At 45.0% G+C, this 15,372-nt stretch overlaps 1 protein-coding gene across 8 annotated transcripts in view; it reads left to right on the forward strand.

Moving 5' to 3' along the window:
• Positions 1–15,372, forward strand: part of Ttc41 (tetratricopeptide repeat domain 41) — a 64,004-nt gene that overhangs the window by 833 nt on the left and 47,799 nt on the right. For 3 of the 8 annotated variants that reach the window (XM_087557819.1, XM_087557822.1, XM_087557817.1), the window contains exon 2: positions 7,035–8,009. In XM_087557819.1, the coding sequence (XP_087413945.1) occupies positions 7,214–8,009 (796 nt within the window). In that variant the 5' untranslated portion in view covers positions 7,035–7,213. 8 annotated transcript variants of the gene reach the window in all.

A 15,372-nucleotide genomic window follows, 5' to 3' on the forward strand; every position in this document is an offset into this window, starting at 1 on the left:
CATAGCACGTCTGTCCTTTCCTAGAGGTCCCGGGGAACCACTTCCGGCTCTTAGAGAACGTTTGTTCCGTGACTAGGGGAAACCGTAGCCAAGACAATGTGGTTTATACCCTTTTCCCGTCTACGACGTGGGTCACGTTACGAGCCCTTTCAGCGCTACGTTCGCCGTCACCTTTCTTTTGGGCGTTTCTTTTCGCAAAAGAGAAATTTGTGAGGGGTTGAATATCCGGAGTGCGTTTGGATGGTGGTGAGAAACTACAGTTTCCGGCATGCAACGCGCTAGTCTCAAGAATGCTGGGAATTGTAGTCTCTGGCGTCTAAGCCAGTTGCGTAGTTTGGCCCTTGCGCTTACTCTGGTCTTGTGTCCGCGGGAAATGTCTCCTGAGTGATTTAGATTTCCACCTAATTCGGATTGCAGAATAGATCTATGCTTGTTCTAGGACTCTAATGCACACAATTTTCAGAGGCGGCTTTGGAAAGTCGCCCCGCGTGGCCCTAGTCTCGCCGTGTCAGAGGGCCAGCTACGGATTCTGGGCTCCGCCTCTGGCTGATGGTAGCACGCCGGTTTCCAGGTCGGCTTTCTAGCGCGTCATTCAGGTTTTCACTTGGCGTTGCGCTGCCCGCAACTCCAGACCTCTCTGGTTTGATTTGCAGTAGAGGGTGGTGGGGGTTCACCAACCCCCAAGGAAACTCCAAGAACCCAAGTTCCTTTGACATCCCCATTAAATATCAAGGAATGACCTGGCAATCTAGAGTCCCTCTTGTGATTCGGCTGGAGAGCACGGTGGTGAAGTCCAGGCTAGCATAGAACAGGAAAGGACATTTGCAGATACTTGAAAGCAAAAGCCGCAGTGCTTGCAAAATAGCCTGGATTGTGGCTTTGTAACTTCATAGAAACACCTTTCCGCCTTCCGACAGACAGCAAGAGAGGCTCTCTGGTGAGGGAAGTCCCTAAGGCCAGCCTGTGCATTCCGAAATGTTCTCTAAGCTCTTTTGTCTCATTTTAACAAAATTTTCACCAGCACGGGTGCCTGCCTCTAACACACCCGTTCTATCACCTCTTTCTCCAAGAAAATTGGAGTTGTTTTCAGGTAATCCAAATTCCCGAAGGCAAGCTTTTCAGTAACAGTGTCCTAGACCCTTGGACAACTTTGAGAATTTAGACTTGCAGATCTTGAATCTGTGGTTTGGTGTTTACATAATGTGGCGATGGCTTATTTACATCTGTCTCATTTACCTACATTTGCCAAAGCACAGAGAAATGTAAGACAAAGGCTTAATGCCTCTGTGTTGTGTTGTGTTGTGTTTAGGGCATATCAGCATCTTATTTCTTTGTGCTTTTGGAAAAGGATGCCCGTTTCTGCGTTTGACAGCCCAACACCACCCTCTTTCTTTCTATCTGTCTCTTTCTAAATCGAGCAAGTAAGCAAGTGTTCCGAAACTGTGAATGCATCTTAACTGGCCAGTGGGAGGTAGATCGGGCTGCACCTGGGAGGAACTGAGAATGAGATTCGTCCTTCAAAATAAAGCTGGTGCTTTTTGTGGGTAGAAGTTTCTGCAGATGATGGTCCCCAGAGCCCCAGAGAGAGAAGAAAGGAGAGAGAGAGAGAGAGAGAGAGAGAGAGAGAGAGAGAGAGAGAGAGAGAGAGCTGAGGAGAGATGACTTAGTGGATAAAATGATTGCCCTACTGGAACTATGACCTGAATTAGGGTTTTCAGCTCTCACATAACATCAGATGCTGGTCTAACCAATGCTGGGGGTGGGGTGGTTTTGGTAGAGACAGATAGGGCTCTCTGGCTAGACAGCAGAGCCAAGATGACAAACTCCAGGTTCGCTAAGAGGATAGAGAACACACACACACACACACACACACACACACACACACACACACACACACACAGTTTCTTGGATTCCTAGTGTGTCCCCATGTTCAGACTTTGACCTGTCACTGATCTCTAGTGTCCAGTCCGCTCTGTCTTTCCCCCCTAGCACTGATACTCCATAGGGCTATTAAGTTTCCCACCCTTGAATCTGATTCTCTTGTTTCCTAGTGAGCCACCCTGTGGGTGCTGGGGTTGGACCCCTGACTCTCTGCAAGAGCAAGTGTTCTTATCCACTGGGCCATTTCTCCAAGGACGCTTTTAAAAAAAAATGTTTGTTTTAATTTTTATTCTTGTATGTATCCCTGGGTGTCCTGGACCTTGCTTTGTATACCAAGCTGGCCTCCCCTTGCCTTTGCCTGCAGATGCTGGGATTAAAGCAATGTGCTACCACTCCCAGCTAGTTTTTCTCTTTAACACTGTATACTTATGGACACTACTGGCAATGGCTACCTTCCTTGTTTGTGGTTTACTCCTTGAGCAAAGGAGATGCAGGTAGGGGTAGGAATAGCACCCTTCATAGGCAGGTTTAATCCAGCTATGGGGAGACCAAGGCAGGAAAGCCCTTAGCATTTGGGAGCATTAAAGAATTGAGGCATGGAGTAGATACCAAGGTGAAACACAAGGTTGATTGATTTGTTCCTTCCTTTCCTCCATCCATCTCTCCCGTTAATACAACAAATACAGGGTCTGCCATGTGCTATGTATTATGCTAGGGGCTGGAATTTCACTGGTGACCAATGAAGATATGGCCTCTGTACCTACAGACCATGGGCAGGTATTAATAGTGGAGGTGCACTGTAAGTAAATGTACCCATTCATTCATTCATTCATTCATTGTGACAAGATCTTTCTAGCTAGCCTGGGCTGGTTTAAAAGCCACTATGTAGCCCAGGTTAGCCTCCAACTTTGGGCACTCCTGAGTGTAGAACCACAGGGATGTGCTTGTACACCTGGATGTAAGTGCAAGTTCAGGATGTAACCTGAGTAAGGACACAGTAGAATGTCATAGAAGAGAATTTTGGAACCTAGGTGGGGACATTCTACTTTTTAAGATTTATTTATTTATTATATATAAGTATACTGTAGCTGTCTTCAGACCCTGGGAGAGGGCATCAGATCTTCTTACAGATGGCTGTGAGCCACCATGTGGCTGCTAGGATTTGAACTCAGGACCTCTAGGAAGAGCAGTCAGTGCTCTTAAACACTGAGCCATCTCTCCAGCCCATGATGGGGACATTCTCGACCTTGATAATGGTGGGTGCTTAATGAACTCATCAAGCTGCACACTTAAAGGGGGTAGATCTGACATTTAACTCTTGGATCCATTTTGGGTTAGTTTTCCTTTAAAAATGTTTCTCTTAGTTTTATGCATGTGCATGGTGCATTTTGAGTCACATAGGTCCAGATGCTACTGAACCCCTTCTCAACAGATTTCTTTCTTTCATGTCTTTAAAAAGTATTTTACTGTGCATATTAAATCTCAAACTCAAGTAACCCAACAGCAGCTGTTACTCTGAAACAAAGTACTAACAAACATTTCAGAAAGACTCAAGAGGCTTCCACACTCACTAGGATGGTCCACAATAAGACAAAGAAACAATTTGGATATATTTTAGCAAAATTGCTGGACCTGGTGATGCTCGCCTTTATTTTTATTTTTTTATTTTTTTAAATCCATGGGGAGCATCTTTAATAACATAGGTTATTTTATTTTTAAAGATGTATTTATTTTATATGCAAGTACACTGTCGCTGTCTTCAGAGACACCAGAAGAGGGCATCAGATCCCGTTACAGGTGGTTGTGAGCCATCATGTGGTTGCTGGGTTGCTGGGAATTGAACTCAGGACCTCTGGAGGAACAGTCAGTGCTATTAATCTCTCAGCCATCTCTCCAGCCTGATGCTCGCCTTTAATCTCAGCATTTGAGAGGCAGAGGCAGGCTGATCTATGAGTTGGAAGACAGCTTTGTCTACAGAGTGAGTTCCAGGACAGCTACATAGAGTGATCCTGTCTCTAAAAAAACAAAACGAGAGAGAGAGAGAGAGAGAGAGAGAGAGAGAGAGAGAGAGAGAGAGATTGAAGTTCCTTATTTTGTAATTTTTTTGTAATTATCATTTATGTATCCCAGATACATAGTACCTTAGTTTTTTTTTTAATTGTCTCAAACGAATATGAAAATCTGGTAAATTATCAATTTTGATGAATCTATAAAAATTAAGTCTTGCCCTCATCTTGCAAAAATGTAAAACTTGAAACAGAAACTTCATTTGTATTAGAGAAAAATTAATATGTGGGAATTAATAAAGACATAATTTCAGTATGAAGAAAACTATACACCATACTGAAAGAATGAAAAGAAATAAACTTGGATAAGTCTGCACCTCCAAATTGTGTGCTGCTGTATGCTAAGTTGCAGCTTATGGGAGTGCCCATTTGTAGTTTCACGTAGTGTCTGCTGGTCTGAAATGAAGACACACTTCAGTGTGTTTTAGGTTCACTGACCTTCACCTTCCTGCTTCTGCTTCCTGAATACTATGACCAAAGGTGTACCACCTGTGCATAGAACTTGCTCTCTTTTGCTTATTTGTCTTATTCATTCATTCATTCATTTTTCAAGGCAGGGTTTCTCTATGAAGTTTTGGCTATCCTGGAACTCACATCATAGACCAGGCTGGCCTCGAACTCACAGAGATCCATCTGCCTCTGCCTCCCAAGTGCTGGGACTAAAAGTATGTGTGACCATGCCTGGCATAGTTCTTGCTTTCTTTTATTCTTTCTGTAGTAATGAAAAGATGTCTTTACATGTGTAGGGCTTTTTTTTTATTTTGTTTTTTGTTTTTGTTTTTACCCCTCTGCTTCGTTGGTTGAGAGTGATTCCCAGAGAGCAGAATCACTGAATCACGGATTTCGGGTACTTGAACAGATTTCTTTTTGTTACTTTATTTTTATGGATAGGTGTGTGAGCTTGCATGAGTCTATGTGTGCCATGTGTATGACAGTTGCCCTCAGAAGCTGGAGAAGGGCATTGGCTCCCCAGGAACTAGAGTTACAGAAGGTTATGAGCGTCCATGTAGGTTCTTGAAACGGAACTTGGGTCCTCTGCAAGAGCATTACCTTCAACAAGTATTCCCTAGGACCCATCCTGAACGCATCTGCATGTCAAGTGTCTAGAGAAAGGACAGTAAGTTAGAAGTAATATCTGAAGACTGGGCAGGGCATGGGGGTGTGCACCCGAACTTCAGCACTTAGGAGACCAGCCAGGATAACAGTGAGACTCCATTTCAAGAGGCTAAAGAAGAGGAGGGGGAGGGGGAGGGGGGAAGAGGAGGAACAGGAGGAGTAACAGGAAGAGGAACAGGAGGAGGAGGAGGAAGAGGAGGAGGAGCAGGAGGAGGAGAAGGAGGAGGGGAGGAGAAGGGGAAGAGGAGGGCTGGGAAGGCAGGCCAGCTAGTAAAGTGCCTGTCATGTTAACACAAGGACCCGCAGTTCCCTTCCTAGAACCCACTTACAAAAGCAAGGCCTTGTGCTTGTAATTCTGCTACTGGGAGGTGGAGACAGGAAGTCCCCTGGGAAAATTCTAAACAAATGGTAGACTTTACCTCAAAAATAAGGTGAATGACACCTGAGAAGCGTATTGAAGGCAAACATCTGGCTTCTGCCTGCACAACCCTCCCCTTCCCAATACTCCACACACACACATACTCCTTCACACACAGATATGACCTCTGTTCACGTGGAAATGAGAGATGACAGAGGGTTTGTTTTGTTTTTATTTTTATTTTGCAAGGATTGATGATCTATTTCTAGTCTCCTATGAGACAGGTGAGGCTTCTATTTACAAAATACCCATAGTGTTTATTCTGTTGTCTTTTTAGAATTTTTGAAGGAAACATTGTGAAATTAAAAAAAAAAACAGACCTTTCTACACTGCTTATTTATTACAAAACTTCTAGGACAGATGTTTCTACACACTGATGTATGGTCCCCATCACATCTCGCGCCTACCCTCTCTCTGTATGGTGACATTATAATGTTCGGGCTCACCTGTATATAAATCTTGATGTTGAGACCCTCATGATGGCTCTTGTCGGTAAAGCACTTGCTACCAAGTTTAATGACCTGAGTTTGTTGCCCTTAACTTACATGATGGAAGGAGAGAACTGACTCCCAAGAGTTGTCCTCTGATGTCCACAGGACATCTATGGTACACCCATGTGTGTGCAAGTGCCACAGGTATGCGCATGTGCTTGCACACACACACACACACACACACACACACACACACACCCCACCCCCCAACAAACAAGTTAATTAAAGCTAGCAAGCAAGCCTGACTTTTCACTCTGACTTTGGATGCTCTGTTTATCCTGTCCGGACTTTTGCCCCTTGATCTGGGTGTTTACCCTGGTATTACTGAGACACTTCAATGCAGAGGCTTAGTAATTTTTTTTCTCAAGGCATGGATTTAACATGCTGTTAGGATATCTTAAGACCTGTTCTATACTTCTGACAAATGTTTTACTACGTATGAAAGAAATAAATATAATTTGGTGTGGAAGTAAGCTGTACCAAATAAAAAGCCGTTTTCATAAATACCTTTAGCCTTTGCAGGCAAAGTCGTGTCGTCACTAGGGTGTTTTCTGTTAGCTCGGTGGGATTAAATTCCAGTAGGTGAGCGGAAGGTCGTGTGAGCCCGTAGAACTAAAGAGGAAGTAAAACCATAGAGCCCTGTCAGGCTCCCCGATGGAGACTTAGTTTGGCTGCTTGCCTTGGTCTTGGTCTTTGGCCTGTCTTCCTGGGCTGACCTGGGGTTTATAGCTAGTCTCATCTCGCCTTGGCTACTTGTCATGAATCTTCCCTGGCTAAAGTTACTTCTAACTACTCCTGGGTCCATTTGTGGACTTAGCTTCCTTTTCTTAATCACCTCGCCTTGGTGTTTACGTCTCTGTGCGACAGAGGTAGTGGTTGGCCAAAAGATCTGGGACAATGGGCTGGGACTCTGGGGAAGAAGGGAGGCCCACTCTGCTCATCTTATGAGCTGTTAGTCGTTCAGCCAAAGCTTGGGGGTGGGGAGGTGGGTCAGGGGAGACACAAATGGCCCATGATCCTAAAATAAATCTGTTTTGCCTTTCTTGCCCTCACTCAAACTAGATTGCTTAACTGTGGCATCCCTTCCACCAGAGACAATTTAAAGAAGTGATTTGGATGAGGCCGACCAATTGCTTAAAGCAAACAAAGTTAAGAGAACACCCAAGCCGTGGACCTTGGCCACTGGGTCAGGATGAAACTTTCTTTCTTCTAAGTGTGACGTTATCCCGCAGCTGAGTGAGATGATTGAGGAGGCAATCGAGACTGCACAAAGATACAACAGCCAACCCATTTTAAAGCGCCAGAAACCTATCCGACCTTACATCTGTTCCACTATAGATTTCCAAGACGAGAGAGACTTTTTAGCCAAAACCATCTTCCCTCAGCTTAATGACTTCTGCAGCTCCCGGGGCACCTACTTCAAAGCTGTGGACTTGAGATGGTCAGCCCTGAAGGCCCATAAATCTTTCACCAATAACCAGTTCCGACAATACTCCTGCCTACACTCTCAGCACCTAAAACTCTGCCTGGACTACGTGAACAGATGCTTCCCATTTTTTATCTGCCTGCTGGGGCAGACCTATGGAGATTTCCTCCCCGACTATACCCCTTTCCTGTTATCCAAAGTGAAGGACTTGGAAAGTTTATCCAAGGGGGAACAGAATCTATATGTTGCTGCCAAAAATGGTTATCCCTGGGTCCTGAAGACCCCCAACTGCAGCCTGACAGAGTTCGAGATCATCCAGGCGGCATTTCGGAAGAAATCTCAATTTCAATTTTTCTACTTCCGGACATCAAACTCGCTGCTGCGGACCTTCAGTGAGGAGGAAGAGGAGGAAGAGGAGAAGCTGTCCTCAGGTTATCAGGTGGACAGGCAGGGGAAAGTGAAGGTTGGGAAGCTCAAGGCTAAGATCATCGGTAAAGGGCTTCCTGTCAGATTCTACAGAGACCTGGACGAACTGGGTGATATGGTTCTCAAAGACTGGTCGGCTGTCGTGGAGGAGCTGTATCCAGTCACTATGATCATGGAAAATATAGGTGCGTACACGTATAGATGGCTACGTTTGTCATCAGCGTCAGAGAAATGTCTTCTGTGTGTCCTGGGAGTGTTGTTGTAAAAATATAAAGCTGTTTTTTATCCCGCTAGGTCCGGCACCGCGGTGCCCCAAGATATCTGCTGGATATCTTAATTCTCAGTCAGCAAAGCGTCTCACCCACTCTGCTCCATCCCCTATCACACTGCCGAAGGCCTCTCTCTGAGCCGTCAGCAATCTCTCTACCTATCTAGTTCTCAAGGCAGGCTGCCACCATGCCAGAAACACACATCCCATCTCTGTGGCAGCCCGGTCCAGCCGCCACACACTTTCTTACACTTAAATCGCTACATGAAAGAACACACAACACAATAACCTTTGGCCCAATTGATAAGATATAATTGCCCACCTAAACATACAAAGCCCAATTCACATCCATCCCTTAAAAACATTCATAACAACCTATAAAGGTACAGCGTGGATTCTTCTTCTTTTTTTTTTTTTTTTTCTTTTTTCTTTTTTTCGGAGCTGGGGACCGAACCCAGGGCCTTGCGCTCGTTAGGCAAGCGCTCTTCTGCTGAGCTAAATCCCCAACCCCTACAGCACGGAATCTTAACATCATCTGCCATATTATCCTGCCGCCGCATCTCTCCCTCTCCTGTCTCTTCCTCCTTTCTGTTCCAGTCTCCTCCTCTTCCTTCAAACTTCTCTCCCGCCCATCTTTCCTTCTCATCCAATGACAGGCCTCCTTCTATCTTGTACCTGCCTCACCTGTGACATCATCCCACAGGGGAGGAATTTTTTGGGTGTGTGCACAGGCACACATGCGTGTGTGCATCATGGTGCCTCTGGAGGACAGGACAAGTTTTGGGAGTCCGTTCTGCACACTCCTGTCTCTCTGGCCCACAGTTTCCTGTCTGTTCTCCTGTCTCCATCTCCCCATCTTACTGTAGCCTACTGTGCTGGGATTACAGATTCAGGCCCCCGCATGTGGCTTTTGTGGGCACCAGGGTAGATAGAAGTCAGGTTTGGGCATCAAGTGCTTTTACCTGCTGACCTGTCTCACCGGCTCAGGGAAAGAACTTTTAAATAACTGAATATACTTGTTAGACATTTTAAATTAATACCATAGTCCTGTAGCCTCTAAAAATAAATTTACTTAGTTAGAGGTGGTGGTGAATGCCTTTAATCCCAGCATTCTGGAAGCAGAAGCAGGTGGATCTCTGTGAATTTGAGGTCAGCCTGGTCTTCAGAGTGAGTTCCAGGATAGCCACAGCTCTGTTAAACAGAGAAACCATGTCTCAAAAAAAAAAATACATATAGTTGTGTGTGTGTGTGTGTGCGTGTGTGTGTCTGAGTTCATGTATTTACATGCATGTGTACCATGTTTCTACAGGAGCCTGAGGTCAGAAAAGAATGTCATATTCCCTAGAACTAGAGTTATAGGCAGTTGTGAGACACTGTGGGTGCTGGGAACTGAACCTGGATCCTCTGTGCCAGAGGACTTTTGGGACAGAAAAGAAGAGCTAACACCAGGCCTGGAGACTATTAGGAAGTTAGGGAGCCCAGAGAGGACCTAAGTTATCTGGCATCACGTGTAGACCTAGAGGGCCGCTTCGAACCAGGGCTGATTTTGTGCCCTTCCCTCTTGTCTCACCTGCAGAGAATTTTGATTATCAGCGGGAAGGGAAGCTTGCTGTCCGGTGGGCAGAGGCTGGGCTTTAATGCACGGGACAGGCCTTACAGCGAAGGGCTATCTAGCTCTAAGGGCCAGCGGTGCCACAGTTAGGAGAAGAGGGCACCTTTATTGTTAATCTTTAAGGTTTAGACTTTGAAGGGTAACCTTCTGGTCTTGCCAATGAACAAGCAAAAGCTGCTCTGCTAAGTGTCTGACTACTAAAGGACCAATCTCCATTTTGAACTTGGTCCCTCTGGTTCTCAAATCCGTACTTGACGAATCCTCCACTCCTCGGCCGGATCCTTTACGACTAATGTAATAAGCCTGAGAATGTGTGAGAAAAACTGACTCTGAGGCCCCATTCCAGGAATTTGCATTTTTTTTTATGTTTTCATATTTTTTTTCTTTTCTTTTTTTTGGAGCTGGGGACCGAACCCAGGGCCTTGCACTTGCTAGGCAAGCGCTCTACCACTGAGCCAAATCCCCAACCCCATGTTTTCATATTTTTAACTATTTTTTTAAATCTTTATTAACTTGAGTATTTCTTATTTACATTTCGATTGTTATTCCCCTTCCCGGTTTCCCGGCCAACATCCCCCTAACCCCTCCCATTCCCCTTCTCTATGGGTTTCCCTTCCCCATCCTCCCCCCATTACCACCCTCCCCCCAACAATCCCGTTCACTGGGGGTTCAGTCTTGGCAGGACCAAGGGCTTTCCCTTCCACTGGTGCTCTTACTAGGATATTCATTGCTACCTATGAGGTTGGAGCCCAGGGTCAGTCCATGTATAGTCTTTGGGTAGTGGCTTAGTCCCTGGAAGCTCTGGTTGGTTGGCATTGTTGTTCATATGGGGTCTCAAGCCCCTTCAAGCTCTTTCAGTCCTTTCTCTGATTCCTTCAACGGGGGTCCCGTTCTCAGTTCACTTCTTTGCTTCATCCATCTTGTCTAATTGAATGGCTGTATATGTATGGGCCACATGTGGGGCAGGCTCTGAATGGGTGTTCCTTCTGCCTCTGTTCTAAACTTTGCCGCCCTATTCCCTGCCAAGGGTATTCTTGTTCTCCTTTTATTTTTTTTTTTTTAAGATTTATTCATTTATTATATATAAGTACACTGTAGCTATCTTCAGATACACCAGAAGAGGGCATTGGATCTCTTTACAGATGGTTTTGAGCCACCATGTGGTTGCTGGGATTTGAACTCAGGACCTCTGGAAGAGCAGTCAGTGCTCTTAACCGCTGAGCCACCTCTCCAGCCCCTTGTTCCCCTTTTAAAGAAGGAGTGAATCATTCGCATTTTGGTCATCCTTCTTGAGTTTCATGTGTTCTGTGCATCTAAGGTAGGTATTTGCATTTTAACATGAGCCGACTAGGAGATTTACATGCAAGTTAAAGCGGGGACCCCTGCTTCCACATCGTATTGCCTCCAAACGAAATGAGTGTTGGAGTTGTTTTTTGAAGATAGTGTCCTATGGACATACATGTGATAGACTGAAAAGCCAATGGCAGAGTATGGCAGAGGCCCTTCGCCCAGACAGGCTTCAGGACCGTCCTGTGACGCCCCTAAAGGATATGAAAAGTGTTCACGTGCATGGGGTTGCTCAGGAGGTAGAAAGATGGCTATGTTTGGCTTCCTGCTCAAGAGATGACATACAGAGGTTACAGTTTCCAATGCGAGCACTAGTTAATGTGGCCATGTAAAATGACAGTACATGGTTTAATCTCAGGTCCTTTCTGTGACCAGGTAGTCAGGAGACTTTGGAACGTGATAAGGAGCAGATGACTGGTTGGTGAATCCAAGAATACTGACCCACATGAAGTCATTTGTATTCAGTGCTAAGGGGTAGCATTGTGCTGGTCACGTGAGACTGCTTGCAAGCCAAACCCTTAGGGACCCCGGAAAAGAATATTATCAGTTCTGTCAGTCTTTGTTGTAAGTGACATCCATAAACGGGAGGATTGCAGAACTGGGGTCCCATTCCATTTTACTGAAGTAAAACTTGCTTATGGAACTGCAGAACCAAGGCTTAGTTCTGGTTCCTGCGGGCTTCATCCTGGTGCTCAAACGACATTCGTAGGCTTGGGCTCAGTGTTCCTGAGCTGGGATCCACTGTCCCGATGTGGGCTCAACAACGTGGATTCCACATCGTGGAAAGAAACATGACTATAGCACCTCCAGGTGCAAAGTCAGAAGACTTGACTCGAAGTCTTAGCATTGGGTCATGGTGTCTATGAGGGCCTGAGTGAGATCATGTGTTTGTATTTGACTCGGTCACTGGTGCCAAAATATGTGATGAGCTAATCCCATGGCTGGAAGAGCAGCCAGGAGCTGAAGAACACAACTGAGACTTGAGGGAACCCCAGATGCTAATCTAGTGCTGCTCCTGAAACCAACGTAAAGCCAGGGGATGTGAGACAGCCAAAAATACAGACCACATAGGTACTGTTGGGATAGGGTTTTGGACCCTCAGTTCAGCCCTGTGCTAGATGCTAGCATTCAGTTCCAAGCTGTTGAATTCAGAGACTTACTACGGATCAGCCCTGGTTTCTTGCATAAAACAGATTAACAGTAACTATTGGGAAAGAAATAGAACACAGTGAAGCAAGTAAACACGGAGCCTGGCACGTGACAGCCGTGAGGAGTTGTAAGAAGAGTGAATACTAACAAATGGGGACTGGAAGAATGTGTACATTTGGCACAAGGGTGAAACATGGCCAATATTAATATTCTTTTCCTGATCTCAGTGTGAAGCCCATCTGATTAATAACCACCAGGGTGAGGAAGAATCAAGCTTTTCTGTAGATGTGGATTAAGGCCACCTTATGGCATCATTGTATTTGTTAGTTTTTAAAGTGGTTTTCAGTGTACATGTATGTGAGATATGTGTGTGCATGTATATGAGATGTATGTGTGTATGTGTGTGATATGCATGAGTGTGATATGCATGTGTGTGATATACATGAGTGTGATATGCATGAGTGCAATATGCATATGTGTGATATGCATGTGAGTGTATGTGTGTGATATGCATGTGTGTGATATGCAGGGGTGTGATATTCATGAGTGCGATATGCATGTGTGTGAAATGCATGAGTGTGATAAGCATTGTGTGATATGCATGTGATATGCATGTGATATGCATGTGTGTATGTGTGTGATATGCATGAGTGTGATATGCATTGTGTGATATGCATGAGTGTGAAATGCATGAGTGCGATATGAATGTGTGTGAAATGCATGAGTGTGATAAGCATTGTGTGATATGCATGTGATATGCATGTGTGTGCATGTATGTAATATGTGTGTGATATGCATGTGTGTGCTCATGTGTGATGTGTGTGTGTGTGTGTGTGTGTGTGTGTGTGTGTGTGTGTGTGTGGTGGAGACACTCATGCTGCAGCAGGCTTGCAGAGGCCAGAAGACAGCATTGTGAAATCAGTTTTTTCCTTCTACCAGGTTAGCACTCAGGTTTCTGGGCTTGCTCAGCAAATGTCTTTACTTATAGAGCCATCCTGTTGGGTCTGTATTAGTCTGTTGTTGTTTTAGACAGGGTTTCTTTATATAGCTCTGGCTGTACTGGAACTCACTCTGTAGATCAGGCTGACCTCAAACTGACAGAGATCTGCTTGTTTCTGCCTCCTGAGTGCTAGGATTAAAGGCGTGAACCACCACCTCCTGACCTGATTTTTAATATTATTAAAAGGTTAGTTTATTTTGAACTTTATTTATTTATTTATTATGTATTTATTACTTTTAGTTTTGTTGTTGTAGCCCTGACTGTCTTGGAACTCACTGTGTAGACGAGGCTGGCGTCCAACTCAGAGAACCTGCCCGCCTAGCTTTACTTTTAGTTTTAAATCGCTTGTATTTGTATGTGTATGTGAGTGTGGCATGTGGGGGTATGTGTACATGAGTGCAAGTGCCCTCAGAGACAAAAAGGTGTGAGATGCCCTGGAGCTGGACTTGAGGTAATTGTAAGCCCCTTGACGGGGGTGCTGGGGACTGAACTCAGGTCCTCAGCAAAAGTAGAATGCCCTCCTAACTGCTGAGCCATCTCTTTAGTCCCTAGGTTTTATTCTTTTTCCTTTTAAGATTTATTTCTTTTTGTATATTAAATTTTATTTACTTTATGTATGTGAGTACACTGTCACTGTCTTCAGACACACCAGAAGAGGGCATCGGATCCCATTACAGACGGTTGTGAGCCACCATGTGGTTGCTGGGAATTGAACTCAGGACCTCTGGAAGAGCAGTCAGTGCTCTGAGCCATCTCTCCAGCCCAGGTTTTATTCTTAAATATTCCTTTATATTTACACTAAGTCAATAAGAAGATGCATGGTGGGTAAACCATAAATAAGCTTTAGAAACAGGTGTTAAATCCCTTTCTCATGACCCTTCCTAACTCACATAGGGTCTCAGAGTCTACAGCTAGGGCAGTAGGAGACCGTTTGACAGTTTCTGAAAAGCAAGGTACAGTCATCAGTGTACATGTGGGTGCATGGGTGTGTTTCTGTGTGTGTGTGTGTGTGTGTGTGTGTGTGTGTGTGTGTGTGTGTGTATGTACGTGGGTATGCAGGTACATACAGTGATGTGTTTTGTAATGCTAATGATATGATTTGCAGAGCCAGATATGGTGTGGTGGGAGGGGATGCCTTAGCGGGCCCATGCTGGGCATCCCTCCCTCCTGAGGTACCAGCACACAATGGGGCTGGTATAGAATGAAGTTTATTTGGGGACATGGGAAGGAGGGTTGAAAGGGAGTAGAGGTAGAGAGAGAAAGAGAAAAGGGGCAAAGAGAGCGAAGAGAGGACAAATGGTCCCTTTTATAGCAAGCCAGGCCTACCTGGCTGTTGCTAGGTAACTGTTGGGCAGAGCCTAGAAGGAATGCTAGCATGCTAAGGTATAGAACCTAGGAATCAGCCACAATTTCCGTTTTAGACTCTTGACTCTTGGAAGCATTAAGACACATGGGTAAAAATGCTATAGCAATCCATTTTCTGTAAGGCTGACTTTATAAATCAATTACAAATACTTGGGTTATTCCATAGAGAAACCTGAGTGAGGCCCAAGAGACTGGTTGGACTGTGAGGTCCTCCTAAATTCTGTTGAAACTCTTGGAGCTGGAAGCTGGTGTTGGCCAGACTAGGTTTCTAAGTTTATTCTGGCTCAAATCTCAACCCACAGGGAAGCCCAGCTAGTTATGGAGGTACAGGGGTGTCTTCTGGGAACCTATCAAACCAACCTGTGTTCTATTTCATACTACCATCCTTCATCGCTCTCCTCCCACCCCTACCACCAGACTAAACTTGGAGAGTCCATCTCTCCAAAGACAGAACAGTGTTTTGGGAGGTCAGACCACACTGACCCCAATCAAACATTTCGTTTGAAGCAAACTGGAGCTGGAGTGAACCTTAGGGATACGTCATCTTGTTGTCTGGCTCTCCATAGCCTACCAGAAGTTAAAGGACTCCCCCAGTGACAGAGCTGTATCTGTGCCTATGATTATCATTGATATTGGAACATTTTACCCTAAAAATATGATCTACTCCCCAACCTCCGCCATGAGAACACACATGTACTACACCCCCCCACCCACAAAATGGAGCTATCTTTGTACTAGCTAGCATGGATAGACATGAACAGACAACTATATATGTGTATATATATATATATAAAGTATATATGTACT

Source organism: Rattus norvegicus, chromosome 7 (genome assembly GCF_021556685.1).
Source record: "Rattus norvegicus strain SHRSP/BbbUtx chromosome 7, alternate assembly SHRSP_T2T, whole genome shotgun sequence".
In the NCBI taxonomy this organism is placed as follows: Eukaryota; Metazoa; Chordata; class Mammalia; order Rodentia; family Muridae; genus Rattus; species Rattus norvegicus.